General features: G+C 39.6%; 1 protein-coding gene across 2 annotated transcripts in view; it reads right to left on the bottom strand.

Moving 5' to 3' along the window:
- The window catches only part of TMEM131 (transmembrane protein 131), a 220997-nt gene that overhangs the window by 21643 nt on the left and 172703 nt on the right, over positions 1–26651 (bottom strand). For both annotated transcript variants that reach the window (XM_036030067.1, XM_028517772.2), the window contains exons 26-33: positions 25816–25967; positions 25231–25373; positions 24407–24593; positions 23184–23369; positions 22401–22559; positions 21422–22008; positions 6543–6718; positions 3491–3618 (exon numbers count right to left, since the gene is read on the bottom strand). In XM_036030067.1, the coding sequence (XP_035885960.1) occupies positions 3491–3618; positions 6543–6718; positions 21422–22008; positions 22401–22559; positions 23184–23369; positions 24407–24593; positions 25231–25373; positions 25816–25967 (1718 nt within the window). The remainder of the gene's footprint in view (positions 1–3490; positions 3619–6542; positions 6719–21421; positions 22009–22400; positions 22560–23183; positions 23370–24406; positions 24594–25230; positions 25374–25815; positions 25968–26651) is intronic.

Genomic DNA, 26651 nt, shown 5'->3' with positions numbered 1-26651 from the left:
AAACATAAGGTAGTAGGTCAAAGGTCATTTTATTTTCATTCTTTTCTCTATATTTCACACATTTTCTTTTTCTTTTTTTTAATTTTATTTTAATCATTGTTCAAGTAGTTTTCTCCCTTTTACTCCCAATCCAGCCTACCCTCCCATTACCACCCTCCCCCTAGTTTTTGTCCATGTGTCCTTTAAATTTGTTCCTGTGAACCTTTCCCATTGTCCCCTGAAATTCCCTCTTCTCTCCCCTGTGGTCACTGTCAGCCTGTCCTCTATTTCAGTGTCTTTATTTCACACATTTTCTATCATAAATAGGTATTATATTTGGAATTAGTAAAATGGATTAAAAAAATCCAAAGGGTCTCCATTACCCCCCAAAAAAGTTTTAGGCAGGATAACAAACTGACTTAAGAAAATACAGTTTTATAAATCTTCTGTCTTTTTGCTTCTGACAGGGTTACTTGAAAACTCCATCTTTTTAAAAAACAGAAGCTCCCATTACACAGACACCCACCTAGTCCTCTTGCAGTGGGCGAGTGTGAGTTATTTTTGTCAGTGGTTTGTAAGTGGTGTGGGTGAGGGCTGTCTATTTATACAAAGCTTAACTCTGTGCCACTGTAAAATTAATTGGTTTTTCAGAAAGAAAGTGCCAGACAACTACTTTATTTTTGCTGATTCATACTTTTCTAAATTAAGCCAAATGATCTCTATTAAGAAAACATTTTTAAAGGTTCTGAATACATGGATAAGGGCCAACTTAATTTAACTGATTATTTGTGAAAGGGAAAAACCAGAAAGGTGTTTCAGATGCCAGACTTTGTTTTGAATCAATCCATGGAATAGGCTCCATGCAGGGAAGCCAAGGGCAAGGTCAGGGTTTCCCTGTGTTGATGTGTCGGGAGGCTGCTGTGTGGAATGTGGTGTCAACCACCTAAGCTGTGTGGGCTATTTGAGCAGCTTATAGGAGAGTAATCATTGTGCTAACTTTAGATGATTACATTTGCTTTACAAATGTAAAATGTTGATAAACAATTAGAAAACAACAGGATCAATAGATAGCTGGTATCCTCAATCAGGGTTTCCTAGGCCTTTCCTGGTTCTCTAGAAGTCCCGACTCTTACTCCCTGGCATCTCTGACCTGCAAAAGTCTTGTGGAGGTCTGCAGGCCCAGTTCGGCAGGGTTGAAGCTGGGAAATGAATGGACTAGAGCCCTGCCATTGCAGCCCAATGATCCACACTCCTCAGAAGCGATTTGGTGAAGTTAACTCTTGGGAGTCTGGTAGCAGGGGCTGTATTGGCAGAGACTGAGGCATCCCTCTCTGGCTTTCTCTTTTTAAAAACTGTGCATGACAACTCTGGGGTGAGGAGGGTTTGGGAATGGAGGGATAAAGGAAAAAAAGAAAAAGAACTCATGGACACAGACTACAGTGTGGTCATTGTGCGGGGGATGGGTAGAGGTAGAAGAGGGTTAGGGGGGTTAAATGGTAATGAAAAAATACAATAAAACAGTTCAAGTACAAATAATAAAAATAAATCTCATAAAATAAAAGAAAATGTGTATATATTTCCTCCAAACACAGTAAAACACTGAAAACACTTCTTGTTAGATGAAAGGCATTTCAGGTATTACCAATGACAGAGCCACAAGTAACTGCACCTGAACAGTGCAAGGAGTGTACTACCCTAATTCAGCGCAAATAGGAAATGGCTCTATTCAGAACGGCTTCGTTGCTGGTTATTAAAAGAAGTCTCTGTTTAACTCTGTACTTGATTGATTTACTCATGAATACTGACTCTCAATACTTTTATTTTAATCCTTGAATTCAGAAAAACACAAAACAAGATCTGTGAGTTGAAGAAATTAGATCGAGGAGATTAGAAGACTAAGGCAGCATGTGGATTTCTCCAGTAACAGAGAAAATTTAAAAAGGTAATTAGAGTGCACTGCTTAAATTGTTTTTCGGCAATGGTTTCTCTCTTAGCTACGCATCAAGAGAACCTGAGTTGTCACTGTAAGTGTCCCTTGAACAGGTGATATAGGACTGTTCACTGTAGCCTGCAGTTTGCCAGAAAACTCAAAAACCTTGGCAAGATTAGTGGTACTCCAGTGAAGTCTTTTACAAACTTTTCAAAATCAAATCTGTTAACACTCAACTTACTTCATTAAAAAAATTGAGAATACAACCTAAGTCGGGGAAGAGCGATGAGGGTGAGATTAACATGTACTATTTGTTTTACATTATCCTGTTTCAGGCACTGAGCTCAGGCACCCAGCCACAAACCGAGTAACATCCCTGTCCTGGGGTGCCAGACCGTCAGCACCAATTAGTGTTTTAGAATGATTTCTCTCTGGGGAGGTCCAAGTGTGTCAACTGTGACTCCATGTGACATTCCTTCTACCTGGGTCAGACTATTCTTAACAAATTGTGTGACTAGGTCACTCAAACTAACAGTTTGCACAAAACAGTAAATATCAGACACTCCATTATTAGTCACTGCCATATGCTGTGTTATTCCTAAATTCAGGGACAAGGTGAAACTTCTTTGCAGTAATCACTAATTTCTTACTAGCTTTGGTTCTACAGAACAGACTACCCTGTCTAAGTAAAGCTGTGTAAAATCTAGGGAGAGAGTGGAGGTTACTAGTGTTTTGGCAAAGCTCAAGTATTAGACCCAGAAAAAGAGTTCTAGGCAAATTTTAATGATAACAAACTATGTTTCCTTTATTGCTTTATACCCAATTCCTTCAACTTCCTGGGTCAGTGTCCACTTACCACACTATTGGCTTTCATGCTATTGAAAAGACAACTATTGGCTTTCATGCTGACAGCCATTTCATATGAAGAACTAGGGAGGGCATTATTAACAATGCTAAAACCAAAATCAGTTTATTAGGTAGATCTCAGGCTTAATAGAAGTATGGAGTTAATAACCCAGTAGTTTGACATGTTCATTTACTTGGGGAAACATGCTGTAGCAAGCCTTCCCAGGGGGTGGGGTGCATGAAGGGATGTGAAAATCCTGTCCCACAGGTCCTGGGATGGAGTTACTTCATGACAGACTTGTCTGATAGGTACTATCTTCCCTGATTACCTAAGCATAGATTCTTCCAAGTTTTACGGCACAGAATTTTAGATTTAACTGCTGCCCTGAATTAGAGGGCAGGTTCAGAACTCTCTTTCACAAGTTAGCTCCCACCTGTGGCTAGACCACTGAGGTCTTCTTTGTGCGGAAGTGAGATGGCTCTCTGCTGGGGAATGAATTACCAACCAACAAGTTGTTACCTCTGCCTTTTATGTTTCTGATATCAAAAGCATGTGGCCATCCCTAAACGGTAAACAGTGGGCATCAGAAGGAAACCAAGAGGAACATGATGTAGTACAGGGTTTTTGTTGTTCTCCCCGACCCCCCCAAAATACCAACCAAAACAAACAAAAACTTTACCTAGTTTTTACCATTCTTTTACATTACTTTATTTCTCTACACTTATTTATCTCACCTGGGTTTCACATCTGTTGGGATTTCCTTCTTAATATTCAAGATTTTTTTGCTTTTTTGCTTCACTTGAGGCATTTCATTTTCATGTTTTTCAGCCATGGATTGTTTTCCCTTTTGCTTTTCTGTATCCTGTAAAAAATGTACACTTAATTGCTGAGAAGTATTACTAAAAATGACTGATACCGTTCTATTTGAATGCAGAGGCACAAAACTGAAGATCTGTATGTCATATATAAAAAATGATAAACTCCTTTCTTCAAATCTATCTTAACTATTGTGCTTCTGTCAATTTTTCAGCCTTTGATCTATTATAATTGTGTTTTGGTGAGTATGAGTTATAAAGTGGCATTTTAATTTATACTCATATCCTGACAGGAGTGGGTGGTGGCACTGGCAGCAACCAATTGGTGGCTTCTTATTTTTTAGACCTAGGGAGCAAAACCTTGCCTTTATTAACAAGAAAAGTTCAGCTAGGACAACAATATAAACACTATAAACACTCTGGCAATGTGCCCAATCCAATGTGTCCTGAACCTAAGGACAATCCAAGCCAAGAACAGAAGTGTCCACATCCATACACTGAATGTTCACGACACTATGACAGTCAACAGAGCTATGGTGAGTTAATATAAACAACTATTCACCATCAATGGGAGGGGCTTAGTTACCTATTCACTTACTCAACATTTACTGGTCACCCACTTGGTGCCAGGCAAGGGGTTACCAAGAGGGTCCAGGCCCTTCCCCTGAGGGCTGGGCTAGCAGGAGGGAGATACATATGACAGTGAGAGATCAATCAACTTGTGCTTTCATATGGAAATGCTCACTGGCCATGACCACAGCACAGAGGAGCTGTCTCACCTGGCTCAAGTGTGAAGCATGAACTAAAAAGGCCACACCCACGCTGCATCTAACCACTGTGCTACTTGACTGGTCGCCAAATGCTGTTTCTGGTCTGTGACCAGGTAAAGTGTAGAAGCCACATTCATGCCTTTTTATAGTAATTTGACACTGTTGTGGTCTCCAAGCACAGATCAGTGAACTTGTCTCCTGGACCTGGCATGGGTCTGTTCAGGTGCTGCTGAATTTGCCTGGGGAGTGGCATGTGGACTGGATGCATATTCCTCGTGTGCAGTGGGACCATGTATATGACAGACTGGAAATTTTTAAAATACTTCATTCTTCATCATAGACAGTTTGAACAGCTCTATGTTCAAGGATGCACTGAGGTTAGCCAGGGGGACAGACAGGGGGAGGACATATGTAGCCAAAGGGAATAGCTGTGGGTGTGGGGGAGTTATAAGCACATGGTGAATTAGAGTCAACCCAGCAGTGTCTAGCTTCACAGTGTGGTTATTAAGGGAACCTTAATTTTAACAGGTAAAAACATCATGTCAATCAATCTATATAACTGTCAAGAGTAAATAACCAGAGAAAGGGCCAGAACATCCTCCTGCTACTACACCTTTTCAGACTTATTCTGAGTTATTAAAGAAGTATTTTCTGAGCATTTGACTCATCAAGAGTTTTGTAGATGGTGAGCTCTTTGAGGATGAGAAACTGGTCTTTTGTCCACTTGTTTCCTAAGCTTCCAGCACAAAACTGGGCTCTTAGGTACTCAGTACAGACTTGTTGAATAAATGGGTAGAACAGGGCTGGAATAGACACACAAGTGTGTAATCTAGTGGGGAAGAAATTACACACACCTGGCAAACAGGTTATTCACAAAGAAGTAAGAGCACACGAACCCTCTGGAAGAATGCTGAGGAGGGGCAATAAAAACCGAACAGCAGGGAGAAGGTAAGAGGCTTGGAGGCCACGAATTCCAAGCCATGTCTATATGGATGCAAAAGACAAGGAAGGAGAAAGACACTGGAAGTACAGTAACAACAGAGTGGTAAAAATTATGCCAGTGGATGCACACAGAATGCAGGAGATGGGGGTGGTCACTGGGAAGTGGTAGAGAAAAAGCTGGAAAGGCAGGAAAGAAGTAAAGAAAGCGTGTGCTGAAAATGCCTTCCAAAAGCTTATTCCTATCACTGAAATTGCTCGGATCCCAGTCTAAGATTTGTAGTCATGTGTTAGAAGGACATAAAGTATAGGATTCCGATACTAGCTATCCACTATACTGAGGTGCATGGGGCACCATGACAAATATGGAGGGTACAAAGGGGAAAGCAGTTGGCAAGAGAAGTAGTTACATATAAATTTTTATTTTAAAAATTCATATATGTAGATGACACTACTGGATTTCTTTAAGAAATGATTCCTTAGGCCACCAGGTTAAAACTGAAAAGAAACTTCTTATCTACAATATTAAAGGTTATAAGCATCATTTTCAATTTGAAATATAGTTATCTAAAAATAAAAATGCCAAAACAGAATTCCACTTTCCCTTTCCATATTCCCTGCGAATATGGCTTATAACTCAGACTCTCAGACACATCCCAACAGTAACCCTACCCTCCACAACCTAACCCTCACTAGTATCAGGTGCTTTGCAATATCAGTCTTGATACTGAGGACTCCGAGGAGTAAGGCAGCTTTCTTGCTGTGCTGATGGGTGCTACGCTAAGTCCCCAGTTCTGGGTGAGTGCTAAAGCCTGGAGTCTTTCCCTGAGTCATGTTTCTCTCCAGGACAATCACTACTCTGCCTGGGTAGGGAGTGAGCTGCTACTGAAACCGATTGTGCCAGGAGTGGTCTTACAGGAAAAGCTCAATCTAATTAAAAGGTATATTTTCTTCTCATTCTCTTCTAATACTTAAAATCTGAAACAAATTTCATGAGCCAGAGTAGTTTCTACCCCAGAGAGCCCCTAACTTTTAAGTAGTGTTTACAATTTCTAACTATTTTACCTTGTTAGCATGCTTCCCAATATTCTTCCTGGGGGAAAATGAAGATATTTGTCCCCAGAGCTGTGACTGTTTAAGCATGTCTGTGAACAATGAGCACTAATCCTCAGAACATGTGCTCACATTAAATATAAAATGTTCAGGATGCATTACGAAACCCAAACAATGAGATAGAGCCTGATTGTATAATCCCTTCTTACCTCCTTGAGGAGAGGTTCTGTGTCTGGGTTGGAGGTCTCTGTGGTGGTGGAGGAGCTGTCATCGTCGGCCAAGGAGTCTTTCAGCTCCTCTTCTGGGGGCTTTCCTTTTCCCTTCTTCTCCTTTTCCTCTTGTTTCTTAGATGCTTTAACCTTGCGCTGAAGAGGTTTTCCTTTCCCTGGGTATGAAAATCAAAGAAAAATAACTGATTTTTAAATAGCTTAGAAAAATCACAGCCATTAAAACTTTTTTTGAAGCTGGACTCTTATTAATAAAACTTTTCTTTCTTTACTTTATTCCTTAGAGAACTATTATTTAATTATTTCTAATTAAAGCTTCCAAACCACGTTTGACTTTTTGATTAGAATGTTTTAAAAATCAACTGAGTTATAATTTTTGTACAATAAATTATAAATTTTTGTACACAATAAGGTGTATCTATTTTAAGTGCCCAATTCAATGAATTTTGGCAAACTCAGTAGTTTTGACAAATCAGTTATGCCTTAGAATACCTTTTTTATACCATGGAGAGTAATATAGCTTGGAAGAGTCACAGAAGTGAAAACCAGTGGTCTTTCAAATCTATTTGGAGATGGAAGTCTGATGGTGACACAGGCTGAACGGTTCATGTGTGTTACATGAAGGGTGTTAAGAGCCCTGGAGGCAAAGCCATGCTGGTTGGGTCCAAATCCTGGCTCTTCCCTAACCGCCGCATGATCTTGACCTCTCATCTGTAAGCTGTGGGAGGCAAGCCCTCATGGTGTCGTAATGAAGAACTACATGAAACCCAGAACAGTGCCTGGTACACAAACACGATACTACACATGGATAGAAAGTACAATGCAACTATAGAAAGCCCATTATTTAAAAAGATGTAGTGCTCCCAAGGCAAATACCAACCCATAACCTACAAGAGAGTGCCCACTATTTCTCAAGCCCTGTCCCATGTCCTGGGAATACAGCGGTGGGTACCAACAGCACAATCCTGTCCTCATGCAGCTTATGTTCTTGCTGGACTAGACAGCGGCAGAGAAATCCCAGTTCCAGCAGCTTGGATTATGCTGCAAACTCACTAGGGCAAGCAGGCTAGGAAAGCTACGGAAGCCCCACAAGCCACAGGTTAACTCATTCTGTACACATTATTTCTAAATATATCTTTTTACAATGGTGACTTAATACAGTGTATTTAAACCCTATTTTATGGCCACTGTTAACAGGTGCCAGAGATGCATACTTTGTCATCTATAACAGGGTTGGCAGACTACGGCCCACTGGCCAAATGTGACCTGTGGCCTGATCTATCTATAGGGCTTATGAGCAGAGAAGAACTTTTGTATTTTTAAGTGGTTAAAAAAAAAGAATATGTGATGGTGGCACATGAAGCCTCAAATACGTACCATCTGGCCCTTTGTAGAAAAAGTTGGCTGAGCCTGATCTAGAAAAAGTAGTAAGGCTCTGACTGACTTTCAGGAATGTCATTTTGTCACTTACTTTCACAGCAATTCTGCAGGTAATAGATTTGAAATCATTAACTGGGATATGAAGTAAAAAACTGAGAAGACTTTGTCTTAGCAGAAGATTGGCCAGCTGATTTAACTCGAACAGCCCCAGTGCACCATGACCAGCCAGAGCTCGTCTCTGCTGTGGCAGAGGGGCAAGACTTCTCAGATTCTGTCAGTCCAACAGCTGCCGCTGCTAGTCCTTCAGTCGTTCCCACATGACCAAGACCAATCCCCAACACAATTAAAGTCCCCTTGCCATTTTATAATTTTATCATGGTTAGGTTCACAGGTGAGAGGCACTACCTGTAGAAACAATCTGTATTAATGCCCTGGCCAGCTGGTTCGGTTGGTTGGGGCGTCACCCTGTACACCAAAGGTTGCAGGTTTGATCCCTGGTTGGGGTGTGTACAGGGGGCAATTAATAGATATTTCTCTCACATCAATGTTTCTCTCTCTTTCTCTACCCCCACCACCCACTTCTCTTTCTAAAAACAAATCAATAAACATATCCTTGAGTGAGGAAAAAAAGAGAAATAATATGTACTTGTAAAACCTGAAACCTTCTTCATAAACAGAAAAGGGCTAAAAATGACATATATTTTTTCTTACTGCACTCAAATCTTAAAGCTAGGAATATATAAAGGAGGAAAAGAAATAATAAACCACTAGAGTTAAGTTGAAAACGAGTGCAAACTATTTCATGAAAGAGTAGTTTATACTTTTTACTTCCAAATCCTTATCTTTCTCAATCTTCTGCATTTGGATTTCTGCCTCAGCTCCTTAATGATTTTGAAAAGGTGAGTAATGGCTCCTTTAATTATCAATGCCAATGACCTCTGACCTCTAGCACTTCTTATTCTATAGGCTCCTCTATTCTACTGGACACTGTGAAATGTCCCCTCTCCACCATTTACCCCAACATCCTCCTCCTCTTCTGGCATAGTGATTCTTTCAATGTTTTTACTGCTTTTTTGGTGCTGGTGTTCCCTAGACACCTGCCCTTGAAACTTCTCTTTTCCCTCTATAATCACCCTGGGGGTTCACTTTAATAAAATAAAATAACAAATTAAAAAAAAGTACATATCTCATTTAAATTTAGAAGCAGACTTCCTAAGAACTCACAGTAACTATACTAATCCTTGTCAAGTGTGTTAATTCTTTTGAACCATCAAGTTTTATTTACTCTGAAAAAGCTAAACACCCTTTTTCTTATGCAAAGAATAGGTCCACTGGGCCTGGAAGCCACCCTCCCAAGTTCTATTGCAGCTTTTTTCTCAACATGCAAAGGACTGGATCTCCCTTTCTATCATCGTGTCTGAGAAAAATGGGAGATTTACAAATGTTCACCTCATAAGTGACCAACTGCTAGACCCCACTTCATCAGTAAGGAAACAGGAAGACAGCTCATGGAAGTAGACAATGATCCATCAAATTCAATGATCACGGACAGACACTCTAGGCATAATGATTTGGTATGACATGCAGCACTGAGTTAACACACCGTAATCATAAATACCCTGTTCTTAAGACATGCAGGCAGTTTCCACTTTTCACTATTATAAAACATAATATATAAAAGATTATTTCTAGATGTTAAATTTCCAGATATGAGCTCACTGGTTCAAATGATGTGCGCATTATTTTATTTTTATGGCTTCTGACATGCTTCAGAAAACTTGCTGCTTTCCATAATTTATGAATATACAAATTTATTTAAAAAATGATTTGAGAGAGAGAGAGAGATAAACATTGGTTTGTTGTTCCACTTATGGATGCATTCATTGGCTGATTCCTGTATGTGCCCTGGCCAGAAAACCTGTAACCTCGGCGTATCAGGGCAGTGCTCTAACCAACTGAGCTACCCAGCCAGGGCCAAGCTTCTTTTCAACACAGCTAACACTGAGAATTATTTTCTATCTATGAATGTAACTATAAATCCCAGGCTATTGATGTGTTTAGAAATATATAATTTGCTTGCCTAAATTAAAAAGAGAAAAGTCATTTGAAAGGTTAAATTCTAATCACCAACAATATTTGGGTGTAAGCCCATTTACCATAGCAAATTAAAAGATAAGCCTACTAAATACATACCTATCATAATCAGCTAGGAAAATTTTTGACATGTGGTTAGCCAATGACAACCTCTCTTGGCACTGTCTTCATGTCCTGATTCAAATGGGTAAGAAGAGTCCTGGTGACCCTGTGTGCCCTGCCCCACCAAAACGGCCATTCTCATCCAGTCATATGGTTAGCTGGAAAAGCAAACCTGGGGTCCCTGCTCTCTGAAGCCCCTACTCTCTACTCATGTTCTCTCCTACCATCCCCAAATACAGAGGTTCTGATCAGAAGTTTTAGACCTGTGGGCGGGGGGGGGGGGGGGGGGGGGGGGGGGGGGCGAGGCAAGAAGACTCATTTGGACTCCACCATAAGCTTCTTTTGCCACCTGAGCTCTATCATGGGGTCCCTTGTCCTGAACGAGAACTGTAACCATGCTTTTCTTTGGGCTTAGCTGCCAGGACATTTGCAGCCAATTTAATGCTTAAGGGTAACAACTAACTTTATTCTAGGCCTGTTGATATAGCACCAAAATTAGAAAGAAACAAATGAAACAAAAACTGCTTCTTGTCTTTATCCACTGTCTTATATGTGCTGTAATAATTTAACTATCTCCAATCATTTTAAAAGTAGGCAAAATATAAATTATAAGTTCCCCAAACCATCTCCCCGCCCCGGTCTGGTTTGTGGAAAAACATTCTTCCACCAAACTGTTCCCCTGTGCCAAAAAGGCTGGAGACCAACTGCTCTAGAAAATCACTAATTCCAGTGGGAATCTGTGCTCCTTCTCATCTTTTAGCTGCTTAAAAGGCTGAAATGAGGCCAATAAATAATAAAGACCAATACATGATTTACTGGGGTCAGTCCTGGATATGTAAATTTACTTTCCCCTATTGTTCTAAATAAGCATCAAAAACTGAAAAATACCAAAAAATATATATGGGGAGATCTCTCCAGCAATTCTTTAAGCTAAGGTAAAAAATGTTTCCAAAATTTTATAGAAATCACTACATTACTTTGTCTTATTAAGCTCTGTGCTGAGATAGTGAAGATGCTTGTTCAGCCTGGCAGAAGGGAGAGAAGAATTCGTATTTGTGAAAAAACTACAATTCTATTCTAGGGGAGGAATTAATGAGTTTACAAGACAACCCATATTCTGTTGTTATAGTTTTTCTTGGGTCTAGACACCACTAGTGGCACTAAGGAGAATTAAAAAGGTATACAGGACTAGGAAAGAAGACTGCACAACCAAAACTTCAGAGCAAACACAGAATTCAATTATTTAGGATTTTCATATAATCGTTCAATTAGATTTTGGATTTGTTTATTATAGAAATAAAATATCCTGGATAGTCAAAGCAAACTTACAATTTAATTTCAGAAAGGATAGCTTCTGTCCTTGTTTAGGCATTTCTCTCCACACCCTTTGAGGGCAATTCCTTCCTGCCCTAAAACCCACTGGACGCTTTCTCCACCCCTGCAGCTTGACCTGTTGGATCTCCCACCCCTTGACTTACCCATGATCTCCCTGTCTGTTTGGTCTTCCCCGATCTTGCTAATTCCCCACGACATCCTCGCCCATGTTGTTTTGCTGTCTGTCCCACAGAACTCCAGCACTGTCTTAGTCCAAAGACCCATTCACCCTCAGGCTGCTGAGTACACAGAGAAATGACAGCGCAAGGTGGTATTGCAGTGACCCTCAGCCAGGCGCCCAATGTTGCCCAGGGGGCTGCTCTGCAAATCCAACACTCATGTCCTGTGGACTCCCAAGCTACAGAAATTTCAGCCACTTAGAATTTGACTATTCTAAACTTTCTCTATTTTCTGTTTATATCAGGGTTGTCCAACATTTTGGCATCTCTGGGCCACACTGGAGGGAAAAGAGTTGTCTTGGGCCACACATTAAATACAAACACTAACAAAAACTGATGAGCAAAAAAAAGGCCCGTGTATAATTTTTGTGATATCTACCACCACAGATAAGCAAAAAAGTCCTCACATAATAACTCTAATTATGTAGCAGTCCTTTGAACAATCTTTTAAAATCGTCAAGCAGGTCCCAAGTTAGTGACCACAAATATAGAAGATGAACATATCTCAGTAATAAAACATCACTGACTTTTAAAATATTTTTTATTATAAAAGTAAAAGAGGGCAACATAAAACTACTGGGTTGTTTGACACTGTATTTGAGAAACTAGTGCATCAATAACTGGTTTGATAGAAGTAGTTGCAATTCTCAGTGAGTTCTCCAGGTGTTCATCAGATATTTTGGTTCTAATTTTACTCTTAATGTGTTTCATTCTTGAAAATAGTTGCTTGAAAATGGAGGTGCTGCCAAATGGCAATGACATGAATAAGGTGTGACTGTGAAGCAAGGGGTATTTGTCCATGGGAAGACAGGACCTACGAAAGCCCAGTAAAGAGACACAATCAAAGTTTTATTTAAGTTGAGTGTCAGATCACAGCTCTATGCATTCCATTTGAATATTGGCAGGTAACATATTTATGTCGACTGAAAGTGGAGTCGCAGATATAGCAAAATACTAATTATTTTCCTGGAAATCTTGAAATCTGTTTTCAAATTCTTATATCAAATTGAAGAGCAAGGCTGCATGTTTTTCACTGTTCACAGGACTGTGCTTAGTTAGCCAATGTGTCGAAATGCATAAAACTGTTTGCCTTAATTTGAGCTTGCCATATTTCCATTTCATTTGGAGTGCCGATATGGTTTGAAACATGGTATTGATAAGCAGGTTTTCACCTCGAAGACACATTTAACTCATTTAAAGGGGCAGTTAAATTCACTAAAAATGCTAAATCTGTAAGTCAGTTTTCATTGTCAAGTTCTGGTACAAGTTTCTTTTTTGATAGCATAAACGACTTGATAACATGTAACAAATCATAAAATCTTTTCAATACCTGGCCTTGACTTAGCCAACTTACTTCCAAAAAGTAAACAATGTCACCATAGTCAGCATCAGTACTTTTAAGTCATTCCTTGAATTGGCGAGATCCTTTGGCTCTCATGAAATTCATAGTCTTGATGATGATTTGCATGATGTTATCCATTTTTAAAGCTTTAGCGCATACATTTTCTTGATGTATTTTGCAATTACTTCATCAAACATGAGTTTTGGGTGGCAACTGCATCGTCTTTTATTAATTTTACAAGTCCTTCTCTTTCATCTGCCATCGCCAGGACACCATCAGTAACTGTACCAGATGTGTTGACAATGGACGAAGAAAATGGCTTTAACATATTTTGTATTGTATAAATTTCTTGATTTAATTGTGTCTTTTAATGGCACTGAAGAAGCTCTTTCTTCGGTGACATTGTATTTGTCACTTTAATAAAACTGGCAAGTTGAGCCATACCTGTAGCATCAGTGCTACATCCATCGCCAAAGCATAACATTTAAAATTAGCAGCTTTACTCTCCAAACTTTTTTTGACAGATTTTTCCAGTTTCTTCAATTTGCCTGGCTACAGTCTGGTGAGACAAACTGATTTTGGAAATATCCCCCCCTTTTTCAGGGCAAATTGTATCTGCCATGCTGTCTATACATTGTTTAATAAACTCACCATCAGTAAATGGTTTTTTTTTTGCTATTAAATATGCTACCACATAACTTTTTACAATGGAATGCACCTGAGTTATAACTTTTTGAAAAAAATTTTGAGAAGACAGACTTTTTATCAGTTCTATTTTGTCCTTATGACACATTCTTTCATATGCACTGAATTTGGCAGCATGTTTCTGCATATAATGCCCTTTTGAATTATAGTCTTTGAAAACTTGTACAAATTCCCTACAAATTAAGCAGAGTGCCTTACTATTTACCTCAACAAAAAAGTAGTTCACCTGTCCACTTTTCATTGAACAATCTTCCTTCATCTGTAATTTTTCTTTTGAGATGTTGTAGAAGCCATGCTGGGATTAAAAAATAATATAAAGGACTTTATTTACTTTTATTGTTTTTAAAGATTTATTTATTTTTTGAGAGAAAAGAAGGGAGGGAGAAAGAGACGGACAGAAACACCAATGTGTGGTTGCCTCTTGCACACCCCCAGCTGGAGGCCAGACCTGCAACCCAGGCATATACCCTGACTTAGAATTGAACCAGCAACCCTTGGTTCGCAGGTCAACACTCAATCCACTAAGCCACATGAGCCAAGGTGTACTTTATTTTCTTTTATTATGAAAATTAACTGACAGGAAAAGAGAAAGCAAGGTTTGGGCCTTTTCACAGCCCCCTCTGCTGCTGATGCAGGGCAAGTTGGAGGGCCGATTGTAAAATGTGGCAGGTGATGTGTGAGGCGCTGCTGAGGTGTGGAATTACCTTTAATAATCAAGTAAGAATGCTTACCTGACTTCTAAATAACATTAAATGCCTAACATTGCAATGGTAGATTGAAATATTATTGACAATTGCTGCCTCGCTACGTAACCATGAGCACATGTAATGTCTGATGGTATCAATTCTACTGTCTGCGCTTGGAAGATAACACACTAGAAGTTACACACTGTTGTAGAACTGAAGTCATGCATGTGTATAAATAGCATGAGCTATTTATTGTGTTTATTTTATATGATATTACGATACGTAATTACAAATAAATTTCATAATGTTTTAAGTAAATTTATGATTTTGTGTTGGGGCCATCCTGGTCACCCTGGGCTGCATGCAGCCATGGGCTATGGGTTGCACACCCCTGGTTTAATATCTTACCATCTCTACCTTAGTCTCAGCAGCTGTTATTTTAGTTCAAAATAAAAAGCTCCCCTACCTCTCTGTGCTGTCTCCTCACCTCTACCAATTCACCTGCATTCACATACTGATGGACTAAGTGTCTTTTATCATCTATTGAACTGGGCTTCACTGCACCCTACCTCCTCGGGCATTTAGTTTTCACCAACTACCTCATTTGCTTCTCTTCTTTTTGAAGGAAGTGGCACAGCTTAGGTAAGTCAGGCTGGGCTTGGCCCCCACATCTGCCTGATGTAGCTTTCTGAAACTGAAGACACAGCGTCACAGCAACGCCAATCACAGTGGTGTATGAGGCATGCAGAGTTGTGTCAGTGGCATTTGCAAGTGCTGACCAACACCACTACTCTCAGCTTCACTGGCTTTTTGTCTTTGGCTCATAGGTATTTTCAAGTATCATGTTCCCTTTTTTTCTTCATTAAAAACACTACCATACAATATATGGCTTCCCTTTTCTTGTTAAAAATTAAAGACCATTGAAGCTACAGAGTAAACCCTCCCCACCCTACTTCACTCACTTGCCTACCAACATGTACACATATACTAAGTGGCTGCTGGAAACAGTCGGATGTGAGAGGTACTCTCTAAGTTATGTAACTTGCTTTCTAGTCTTATCACTTCACAGAACTATTCTTGTTGAGGTCAGAATCATGTCTTAGCTGTCATCTCCTCTGTAGAGCTTTGGTCTACCTTTCTTTTTCCTGGCCTTGCTGGGATATGCAGCCCACACCTCTACCTGCTTTCTGACATGCTCTCTGTTGGCCACCTTTTGCCAGCCTTGCTCTTGGAACGGTTTTCAGCCCCCTGCGTGTCCAATTTATCATCCTCAAGACCAAGCTCTAATTGGACATTTCTGCTGGGAAGTTCCACATCCACCTTCAACTCAGCAGGTGCCATTTCCTGCCCTAATAATAATCGTAACAGTAGCTGTACCCTACAACGTTAAATAGGAGCTATCTTATCCACTTTAAAGATAACAGATGGAGGCTTGGAGAAGTAATTTTCCCCAAAGTCACACAGTCAGTAGGATACCACACAGGATTTAATCTAGGCCTGCCTGAGGGCAGACCCTGACCTCAGGATCCCAAGCCACAATGTTTCACCTGCCCTGGATAGAGAAATGGCGATGGCCACAAAATGCCACCACTGCTTCAATGAGTGTAGATATTAAGAACTGACAGCACCAGATTCAGAGCTTTCTCTGTAACTCTCAGTCCAACAATCCCTAAGGCTTATGTGTTAGAGGGGGAAAAACCACAGAAGTACAGAATCTACAAACTATCCAGCTGTACAAGGCCCTGCTTGGGCCAGCAATGAACAGATGGCCCTTCTGGGTGCCACCTTCCACGAGCAACAGTGACTGGAAGAAAGACTAGAGAAATGGCTGGATGGCCTGCAAGCCACTCAACCCCAAAAGGGTGAGATCCAGGGAGATCACATTCATTTGAAGAGGTCACTCTGAACAGTTTCCCAAAGCTAAAAATGACATGAACTGTTTACAAGGCTTTTTTTTTTTCTTTGAGATATTGAGGGTGTGGGAGGAAGAACAGAGTCCTTGTGAAAAGAGAAGGTTCATATTTAATGTAAACATGATGACTATTTGCAGGGGTTGGAGTAAGCTTTAGACTCACAGGGATGTCAAACTTTTTGGCATCTCTGTGCCACACTAGAAGAAGAGTTGTCTTGGGCCACACATTAAATTCATTGTGACATATAATAACAAAAAAAAATCTCATAATGTTTTAAGTAAATTTACGATTTTGTGTTGGGCCACATTTATGGCCATCCTGGGTTGCATACGGCCTGCCGGCTACAAGTCGGACACCCCTGCTTAGAGGGATTAGAAAGCTTTTATGACATACCACTATTCTACAACTCTCAGATCAATGCCCACCTGTCAAAGTTCATTTAAAAGACTGGTTTACTGTATGTACATTATACATCAATAAAAACACTGTTAAAAAAAAAAAGACCTGACTCTCGTTCTTTTGAAATAACAGCAGTGGGAAGGATAGCAGGCAGAGTGACCACTCATGTGCAGACTATTATACTGTGTCCTCATGGAATTACTAATAATGTGATACCCATACTCCATCTTTAAGTATCTTTTAGTAGGTCAGCTCTAGGACCACTGTGAAAATTAAAACATAGTCTTTCATTTTAAAATTTATTTTCTAGATGAATGACCTTGAAAATAAAAATTGACCTATCCTTTTGATGCTAAGGGACTATCTCAGACACAGGCAACAAAGGATTCAATCTGACAACCAAACTCTTTCTTTGTGGTAAGAACAGGTTATATCCATTTATTCTATTCATTCCCTTGATATGGGAAAAACATATTAGGTAACCTGATGTAACCAAAAAACTCTAAGAATATTACTATAAAAGTACACTAAAATACATACATTCTATTAATGATAACAAAAAAGATTTCTGTGGAAGAAACTAATATACTGAAGATATGTTACTATTTTATAAATCCACATGTACATACTATTTTTTTACTCAATCAAGGATAGTCTCTTTAATAAACAGTGCTGGGAAAAAGATATCCACAAGAATGAAACTGGACCTCTATCTCACACCACTCACAACATTAAACCAAATGGATTACAGATTTTTTGTTTCATTTGTTTTTTTTTTAAATTTTAGGTTCAATTGTTGATATATATGTATTTATTGCCATTTTATTAGTCATATTTTTTATCTTTTTCTCCCTCCTCCTTCTTAAAGACCCTTTAACATTTCTTGCAATATTTGTTTGGTGGTGATGAACTCCTTTAGTTTTTTCTTGTCTGGGAAGCTTTTTATCTATCTTTGATTTGATCTGATTTTTTAAAAGATTTATTTATTTTTAGAGAGAAGGGGAAAGGAGGGAAAAAGAGAGGGAGAGAAACACTGATGTGTGATTCCTTGCATTTCGCATGCCCCCAACTGGGGACATGGCTCTCAACCTAGCCATGTGCCCTGACTGGGAACTGAACTGGAGACCTTTCAGTTTGCAGGTGTTCAGTCCACTGAGCCACACTAGCCAGGGCTCTGGCCTTTGATTTTAAGTAATAGCCTTGCTGGGTAGCATACTCTTGGTTGTAGATCCTTGCTTTACATCACTTTGAATATTTCTTGCCATTCCCTTCTGGCCTGCAAAGTTTCTTTTGAGAAATCAGCTGTCGGTCTTATGGGAGCTACCTTGTAAGTAACTAACTGCTTTCCCCTTGCTGCTTTTAAGATTCTCTTTGTCTTTAATCTTTGGCATTTTAAGTATGATGTCTTGCTGTGGGCCTCTTTGGGTTCATCCTATTTTGGACTCTTTTAAGCTTCTTGTACTTGTATGCCTATTTCCTTCACCAATTTTCTGTCATTATTTTTTTCAAATGGGTTTTAATTTTGTTTTCTCTCTTCTCCTTTTGGAATTTCCATGATGCAAATGTTCCTTACATTATCCTTATTTTTAAAATTCTTTTTTCTTTCTCTTTTTTTGCTGTTCTAATTGGGTGTTTTTTGTTTCCTTATATTCTAAATCATTGATTTGATTCTTGGCTTCATCTCTACTATTGACTCTGTGTAAATTATATGTTATTCCAGTTAGTGTATCCTTGACTGGTTCTTTTCTTATGGTTTCCACGTCCTTTTTTATGCTACTGAAGTTCTCACTAAATTCCTTTAGCATCCTTATAACCATGGTTTTGAACTCTGTAATTGTTAGTTTGCTGGCCTCCATTATATTTATTTCTTTTTCTTGTGCTTTTACTTGGTATCTGTTTGTCTCCTCATTTTTGATGCCTCCCTGTGTTTGTTTCTATGTATTAGGTAGAGCTGCTACGTTTCCTAGACTTGGCCGATTGTAGTAGGTGTCCTGTAGGATACAGTGGCACAGCCTCCCCATTCACCTCTACTGGGCATTCCAGGTACAATCTCCATATGGGCTGTATATACCTTCCTGTGGTAGTTGAGCCTTGGTTGCTGTTGGCAACGAACATTCAATTGGAGGGAATTACCCCCAGGCTGACTGACTTCAAGGACTAGCTCGGACCACCATGGAGGATCAGCTGTGCAGAGTCCCAGTAAATCTACCTCTTGAATATGTGACTTGTAGAGGTGGTTGGGTGGTGCTTCAATATGGTCTGAAGTTGTCCACCAGGTGTACTGGCTCTGGGGCCTCCTGGGAGATGCAGGCCAAGGTCAGCTGTGGCCTGGCATGAGTAACAAAACTATCTGCAGATGGCTGCTAATTGTGTGGGGCTTGGAAGTGCCCAGGAGAGGCCAAGTAGTGAACCAAGGCCAGCTGGACTAGTTCTAGATCTAAGGCTACACAGTGAGAGTTTGGGGCATGCTGAAGCCAGATGCTGCTTGTTTGTGAGATTTTAGGAAAGTATGAAGCATGAATCAGGACAGAAGGGACACAGGTTGAATAAGCACTCGTTGGGTGGGGTGGGATCTCAGGGAATCACCAGGCAAGGCTAATAATATGAGCCAGATTGCTGGAGACTCAGATATGATGCCAGCCCATTGGCTTTGGGAGGGGAGGGCTCAGAAAAGGAACGATGGCCTCTGCCAGCATTTCAGTCTAGGAGAAAGGTGTCTCTCCAGCTCTCGCCTGTATGCCATACAATTTAGTTCCTTCCTGTACATCCCTGCTGCCTTAGTGCTAGAACTCAGAGGGAGTGAGTCTGAATAAGTCCATGCATAGACCCTTTAAAAGGAACTGCCTGAGACTCCCTGAAGCCCTCTGTCTCACTCAACCACAATTCCTACTAGTTTTTACATCCATAATTTATGCGGGCTCCTCTTCCAGGCACTGGAACCCTGGGCTGGCGGGCCTAAAGTGGAGCTGGGATCCCTTGTTCCTCAGGCGGGTTCTCTGCAAACAAAATATCCCTCCTGATTTTTATCTGCCACACACAAGTGTGGGACTAGCCCGTTCCATGTCTCTGCCCTTCCTAGAAGTCTTGATGTGGTTCCTTCTTTATATCCATAGTTGCAGGACTTCTGTTCACCTAGATTTCAGGTGGTTTTGAATGCTGGTTGTTCTGCTGTTCTATTGTAATTCTGATGTCCCAAATGCATGTAGTTCTAAGAGGACTCCATATAATCATCTTCATATCACTGTAACAAGAAATTCTCTACAGAAAACTCCCAAACTCTGGGGATGTCAGGGTTTTTTGGTCATATGGCTGTAGAGTTCTCCGCTCCTTGTGTAAACCAAAGGTAAACCTCCTTGGAACATCAATTCCAAGTACTTAAATAGGCCTGGAGTAACACGCATTGGGATGGCTGATACAGAACAGAAAAGAAGATGCAAAAATGTTCAGGATGTAAAGGATTAAATGGAAATACAGCTAGGCCATTTATTCCTTTCCACATTTGATTCTGGAAGTCACCCATTAGCCTACCTGCGTATGTATGTGTGATATGCAGACTTTTAAGATGGCTCCCAGTGACCTCACCTCCTCGTATTTGTGTTCTTATGGAATTCTCTCTCCTGAACTGTGGGCAGGACCACATTGCTAATGACCAGACTATTGCAGAATAGATGGGATGTCACTTCCAGGAGTAGGTCATAAGAGACTGACTTCTGTCCTACCAGCTTGTTTTCTCTCTTGCCTTCTTCCATTCTCACTCTGGAAAAGTCAACTGTTTTGAGCTGCTTTATAAAGAGGACCCATGACAGGCACCACATCCAGCAAGGAACTTGCAACCATCAGTTCAATAGGTCATGAAGAAATGAATCCTGCCATCAACCACCACCTCAGTGAGCTAGGAAGCAGATCCATCCTCAGCCCTACCCAGCACTTTGAGTGCAGTCCTTTGAGAGCCAGAGAACCCAACTGAGCTACACCCTGAAGCATGACCCATAGAAATTGTGAGTCATTTTTTACCAAGGAAAAGATAACTAATAGACTATGCAGAACTCCAAAGCAGGGGTCAGCAAACTTTTTCTTTAAAGGGCTAGACAGTAAGTATTTTTAGGTTTGTGAACCCTACAGTCTCTAGCAGCTACTCAACCCTGTTGTTGCAGCACAAAAGTGGCCACAGATAGTATATAAACAAATGGATGTTGCTGTGTGCCAATAAAACTTTATTTAAAAAAATAGGAGGTGATTTTTGTAAATAGGTGGTGATTTGGCTCACCAGCTGTAGTTTGCCAACCCATGCTCTAAAGTACAAAAATACTTGTACAAAAATACTACTTTTTGAGTTAAAATTATCTCCACTTTACTACTGTGTTAAAAATTATTTTACCAATTAGACAAAAGCTCAATCTAGCACAATTACACAATAGTCACAGGCAGTTGGAAGAAAAACAGATGTCTAATAAATTTCTGAATTTGGTCAGTAATCTAAAAAACACAAGCATCTTTTATGACAAATGGCTACCTCTTTTGCATTTTGACATGGAGAAGCTGAAGTCCAATGCTGAAGCTAAATATGACCCAGAAGAACGCCTACTGAATCACTGTACATCACAACTCTGACCACAACAGTGGCTGAGACACGCATTGGCTTTCCCCTCATGCAGCATGCTGTTCCACAGTGAGAACAGAAGCTTACCTTTGTTTTTTGACAGTGGTGATGGTGGCTGCTCTGTAAACACGTCTAGGGCTGGGGCATCATGGTGGTCGAAATCTTTGTCCATGGCTTCTATGAGACTGGTGATGTCGGAGTCTTCTGAGCTGTGCCTTGTGCTGTTGGCATGTTCTGAGTGGGAAGGGTGTGCAAGGGGGGTGGGTGACAGCCTTCCGGGCTGTGGCTCCTGGTGCTGAGGCACTGGTGGTGATGGGGGTGGAGGAGGAGACTGCTGCTCCAGTGTCAGGTGGACATGATGCTGGTTGCTGTGCTGGCTCTGTTTTGTACCTTTGGACTTCCTGCCTGCTGTGTGACCCTGGGCCACAGTATTTGAGTCGAGGACCAAGGGACCTGCTTTGCTAGCAGACTGTGCAGAAGTCCTGCTAGAGGTACTGGAGCTGTTTTTGGCTCTGACATTGTCCACGTCAGCTGAGTTTCTACTGCTGTGACTGCTGTGTGAATGGATGGATGGCCCACACTGTTTATGACTCCCTGTACCAGGTCGGGATGATGAGCCACCTGTGCCACAGAACCCCCGACTGTGACTGGAGTCACAGCTGAGTGTGTTCAAGCTGAAAAAGGACAAAGTGCTATCAGTAAGTAGCCACCTACAAAATCTTAAATAAAAAAATTATTTCATCAGTGAAGCCATCACAAATATAAATATGCCAAGGAAAAACAAGAAATGAGGATGCTTCTCACAACTCTGTATGATCTATTCTTTTTGAAAATTTAGGAATTGAGTCACAGTCTAAGAATATTTTAACCCTCACTAATATAATGAAAACATGATTATTTGCTGTAAGTTCTTAGTAACTGAGAGTTGCATACAGTGCATTATTAAGTAATTAAAACTAAGATTCCCCCTCACCCCAAGTAAAGATGAAAGAGAAAGCTATTTTTCTTTTATTTACATCAACCAAATCTATATATACTAGAATCTATTTTCAGCCTGTGAACATACTTTCCTTCAGATGAAATACCAATGATTCTCCTGAGATCAAATGGTCTTCCCACATCAAAGGGTGGGTTTGAGGCCTCAAAGGATAGTCGCCTTCGAAATGGCTCCCAAATTCCTTGAGCTTCTAAATAGGCTGTTCCAATGACCAAAAGAAAGAGGGCACTGTGGGGATGGAGAGGGAGAATCAGGATTCATGTGTCAGTGCAGGAGTAACCAAATTGGATTTAAAGGTAGGGTTTCTTGGCAAAGTACAATATGATGTAAAAAAACCAAAGATGTCTATGAAAGTTTTAAATTTTTATAGAATGCCAATTTACACTAAGGCTCATACAGGGGAAATAATTATTTGTATCAGAACAGTCACTGAAGGATACTTTTCCTTTTATCAAGAAACAGATTTTAACTTTTTTCTTCTAGTTTTAACTCTAGGTCAACTCTATTTCCTTAAAGTATGTGCAGAGTAACTATGTAAATTAATTTAGAGGTGAATATATCTGATTCTCAAAACACAAACAAACATACTGATGAATTAGGAATTTCCCTTTTAAGAAATTAACATATACTTAATTTATATAGCAAATTTCAAAGGCAGACAAACTTTTATCATATATACCACCAAAAAGGGCTCAGTTTTGACTGCTTCCACTGGATGTGGAGCAGATACGTAAGCCAGACCGTCTATTTGTGGAAGGCTCCCCAGCACTCAGAACATGACTGTCACACAGTGGGCACTTGATGAACAATGTCAAGTGATGCTAAATACCAACTTCAAAAGAAGACAAGTACCTCATTATTCCTGAGATGATAATATACAGAGCCAGCTCCCAGTTGGGTCTGGGTAGGGCTTCTGCACAGGTTGCTAACATATGGTATGGAAGAGATGCATTCAATACAAATATAAATTCAGAGCCACTGGTTGTTATAAACTTCAGTTCACGAATAACCCTAGAAGCTGTGAAATCAGGAGTAAACCTAAAACATAATGATGGCAGTTAAGATCAAATTTTAAAAATATACTGCAAGCAATTTAAACATAATATCAGAGTCATATATGCCTTTGAAACATAACAGAATTTGTTTGATAACTTTTATTTAACTTCTTCATTTTAAGATAGAGAAAGTTGTTTCCCATGAGGTTAATAACAAAACAACTATATTCTGTAAGTAACTGGAAAAATAACATAAAGAATACAACAGTCTGCTCCCTGCAATAATTAATTCAGAAAGTGGTCTCTGAGCTTCCTTCCCTTCCCTTCTCCTTTCTCTAAATCCACACTGTTTTCCCAGGATATATTCCCAATAATGCCTTTAAAAAAAACCCATCTAAGTTCCAGTGATCTTTCCTTTGTCTGCCGTAGTACTGCTTTCTTCCCAATTATTGTATTTTTATGTTTGTTAACTGTACGTTCCCCAACTAGATGATGTGCACACAAGGAAAAAGGTGTGTTATTCCTCACTGTTCCTTCAACGGAGTACTAACTGTAGTAACTTGTTAAGTCAATGTCCACTCAAGATCATGACACTGTCATTCAATTAAGGGGATAAGGTTACATTTTCTTACATAAATTTTACAATATAACAAGTTATCAATTAGTTAAAATATGCGGTAACTATCATTTATACAGGAATCAAAACTGTTTTGACAAAAATACTACATATTCTTACATGGTACAACATGGAAAAACTGCACATGTGATGTGTTTCCTTTGTTGCTGAGACTATGAACTTACAGTCACCAATACCTTCTGCTTTAACACAACCCTGAAAATAATTCTGAAACTGGTTTCTAAGGTTATCTGATCCACTCTGGGGACAGAAGAAGTTTCACAATTTTGAAAACAAAGATATAAAAAAATAACCAGACTAAGTGGAAAAAAAAAAGTAAATACATTTGTGGATAAAAACCTTTTTTGGGTTAAATATGAGAACATTTTGCAGTTTCAATAACTCTAGTATGAAAAGTTAATGGGAAGCTAGTGATTCATTATACTTCATCAGAAAATACTTACAATATAATTATGTCTTTAGAGGCATTGGCGCTTAGTGCAAACCCTTGACAATTAACAACTTTGAAGCCATATCCCTCACAGGAGTACCCACTGACTTCAATGGTTTCTATGTGAATTTGAAGTTGTCCTGTATTTTCTACTTTAAATGTTCTTTTCAATGTGAAATTTGGTTCTCTCAGTTTCAAACCTAATGGAAAAAAATGCAGAGTGAATATAAATCTTGCAACCACGTGCCCCAGGTCCAAATGATAAATGTTTCCATATGAATGCATCTGGAGATTATGAAGTAATTCCTCATGCCAAAGAATTCAGCTTTACCCAGGTATCGGCAGGAAGTACTCCACTTTGTATGTCCTTTTAGATGCCAAAAGTTTGACTTTGCTTTATCTTTTACACTTAGAATAAGTCATCTAAGGCATGAAATGAATACTGGTATCTTTTTTTTTATAGGTTTATTTTTAGAGAGGGGAAGGGAGGGAGAGAAACATTAATGTGTGATGCCCTCTCGTGCACCCCCTACTGGGGACCTGGCCGAGAACCCAGGCATGTGCTTTGACTGGGAATTGAACCAGTGACCCTTGGGTTCACAGGCTGGCATTCAATCCACTCAGCTATTATTACCAGACAGGGTGGCACTTTAAATATTTTAAGATCCAAATCAAACAGCCCTGAAAGCAAGTCAGTGTGTTTCCTTAAAACTCTGAAGTATTCATCAGTGATACACACACGTGCACAGACAGAAATGCTCTTCTTGTTTTTGGAATTAATTACAGCTGAAAGCAAATGCTGAAGTTTATTCCTGTGGACCAGTTAGCGATACTCACTATCTGTACAATCTTTTAATAATGGTTCTGTGATTTTAAAGCGTAAGGAACTCCCTGGGCCCGGAAGCTTGCCTGCCACCCTCAAGCTCTCAGTTGTTCCTTGTCCTTGGACCATCAGAGCATCCATCACGGTCAGGTTATTTCTATGCAAGAAAAAGAATCACAGATTTTTCATCACTCTTGGCTTATTGGCTAAGATCAAGTGAAGGACCACAGATTTTCTCTTATTACATTTGCATAATACTTTGATCTATAATTTTACCATGATTTTATAAACCACCATGTAGAATACAGTAAATTTAAGAGTAAGACATGTATACTTTACAAATTTAAAAATATTTATGCAAAGAAGAGCAAGTTTTTAATTTTTAAGTCATACATGGCACAGTATGACACTATTAAGTTTTTTAGCTATAAACATAATCACAAAATAATGTTTCATCATGTACTGTGTGTGCGTGCATGTGTCTTGGACAAAGGAAAAAACCATTTCCAGGTATTAAATATGCAAATTCACATTGAAACAAATCAAGAACTTCTACAGCAGCGCTAAAAATTACCCCATACTTAAACCACAGACCATACCTGATTATGATTAGTGAAGAAACAGTTCTGTTGTGAACTGGAGTAAACTTTACTCTGACAGACCTCTTTTCTCCAGGTTTTAAAATGAGGTTGAAGATAAAATGTTGAGAGAGACCCTCTGTGAGTCCTGTTGAACTCTGCAGTGGGTAAGCCTTGGATCATTGGGTAACAAAGAGCAGTCATTAATATAGTTTCTGGAAAAATGTTTTTTCCTTTACCCCATCTACAGCCCAGTATTACTAGCTTCTTGAGTTGATTATGTAAACAACTTTATCTCTCACAATTTAGGCATTGTTTAGCTGATAAGCAGAGCTAGGCAGCCAGTGCATTCAGTTCCCAAATGGGCTTTCTTCCCAGGACACCAAAGGGGACAGGTGTCAAAGTCTTCATGTTTGTATTAGGCACGTTTTTATATACAGATCTTTTAACTTTGAAATATAACATACAGAAAAGGACACAAGCCTAAGATAAATAGCTCAATGTTTAAAAGCAAAGCAAACAGCTGTATAACCAACACCCAGTACCCCAGATTCCTCTCCACCTGCCATCACTGCTGTCCTGCTCCTCCCTCTGAGGGCTATCTGCTGAAGGGTCTTAAGGTTGCATCTTATTTTTTGTTTGCAAAAAAACCCTCCAATTCACATTACTCTATCTTTGAATTTTATTTTGAAAGCTAAGCATATAATTGCCATTTCATAAACACCTGGTGATTTAATGTTGGAAGAATTGCTTAGTTTAATAATCAAAATATAACTTCTCGATAGCCAGTTACAGATTATTAAAAGAAAATCAAGTGGTTCTTGGATCCTGCCCCTTGCCTTTTTTCTATCCTCTCT

This window comes from Phyllostomus discolor, chromosome 6, assembly GCF_004126475.2.
Source record: "Phyllostomus discolor isolate MPI-MPIP mPhyDis1 chromosome 6, mPhyDis1.pri.v3, whole genome shotgun sequence".
Classification (NCBI taxonomy): domain Eukaryota; kingdom Metazoa; phylum Chordata; class Mammalia; order Chiroptera; family Phyllostomidae; genus Phyllostomus; species Phyllostomus discolor.
Note: the sequence above shows the minus strand (reverse complement) of the source record. Positions and strands in the feature narration are given on the sequence as shown.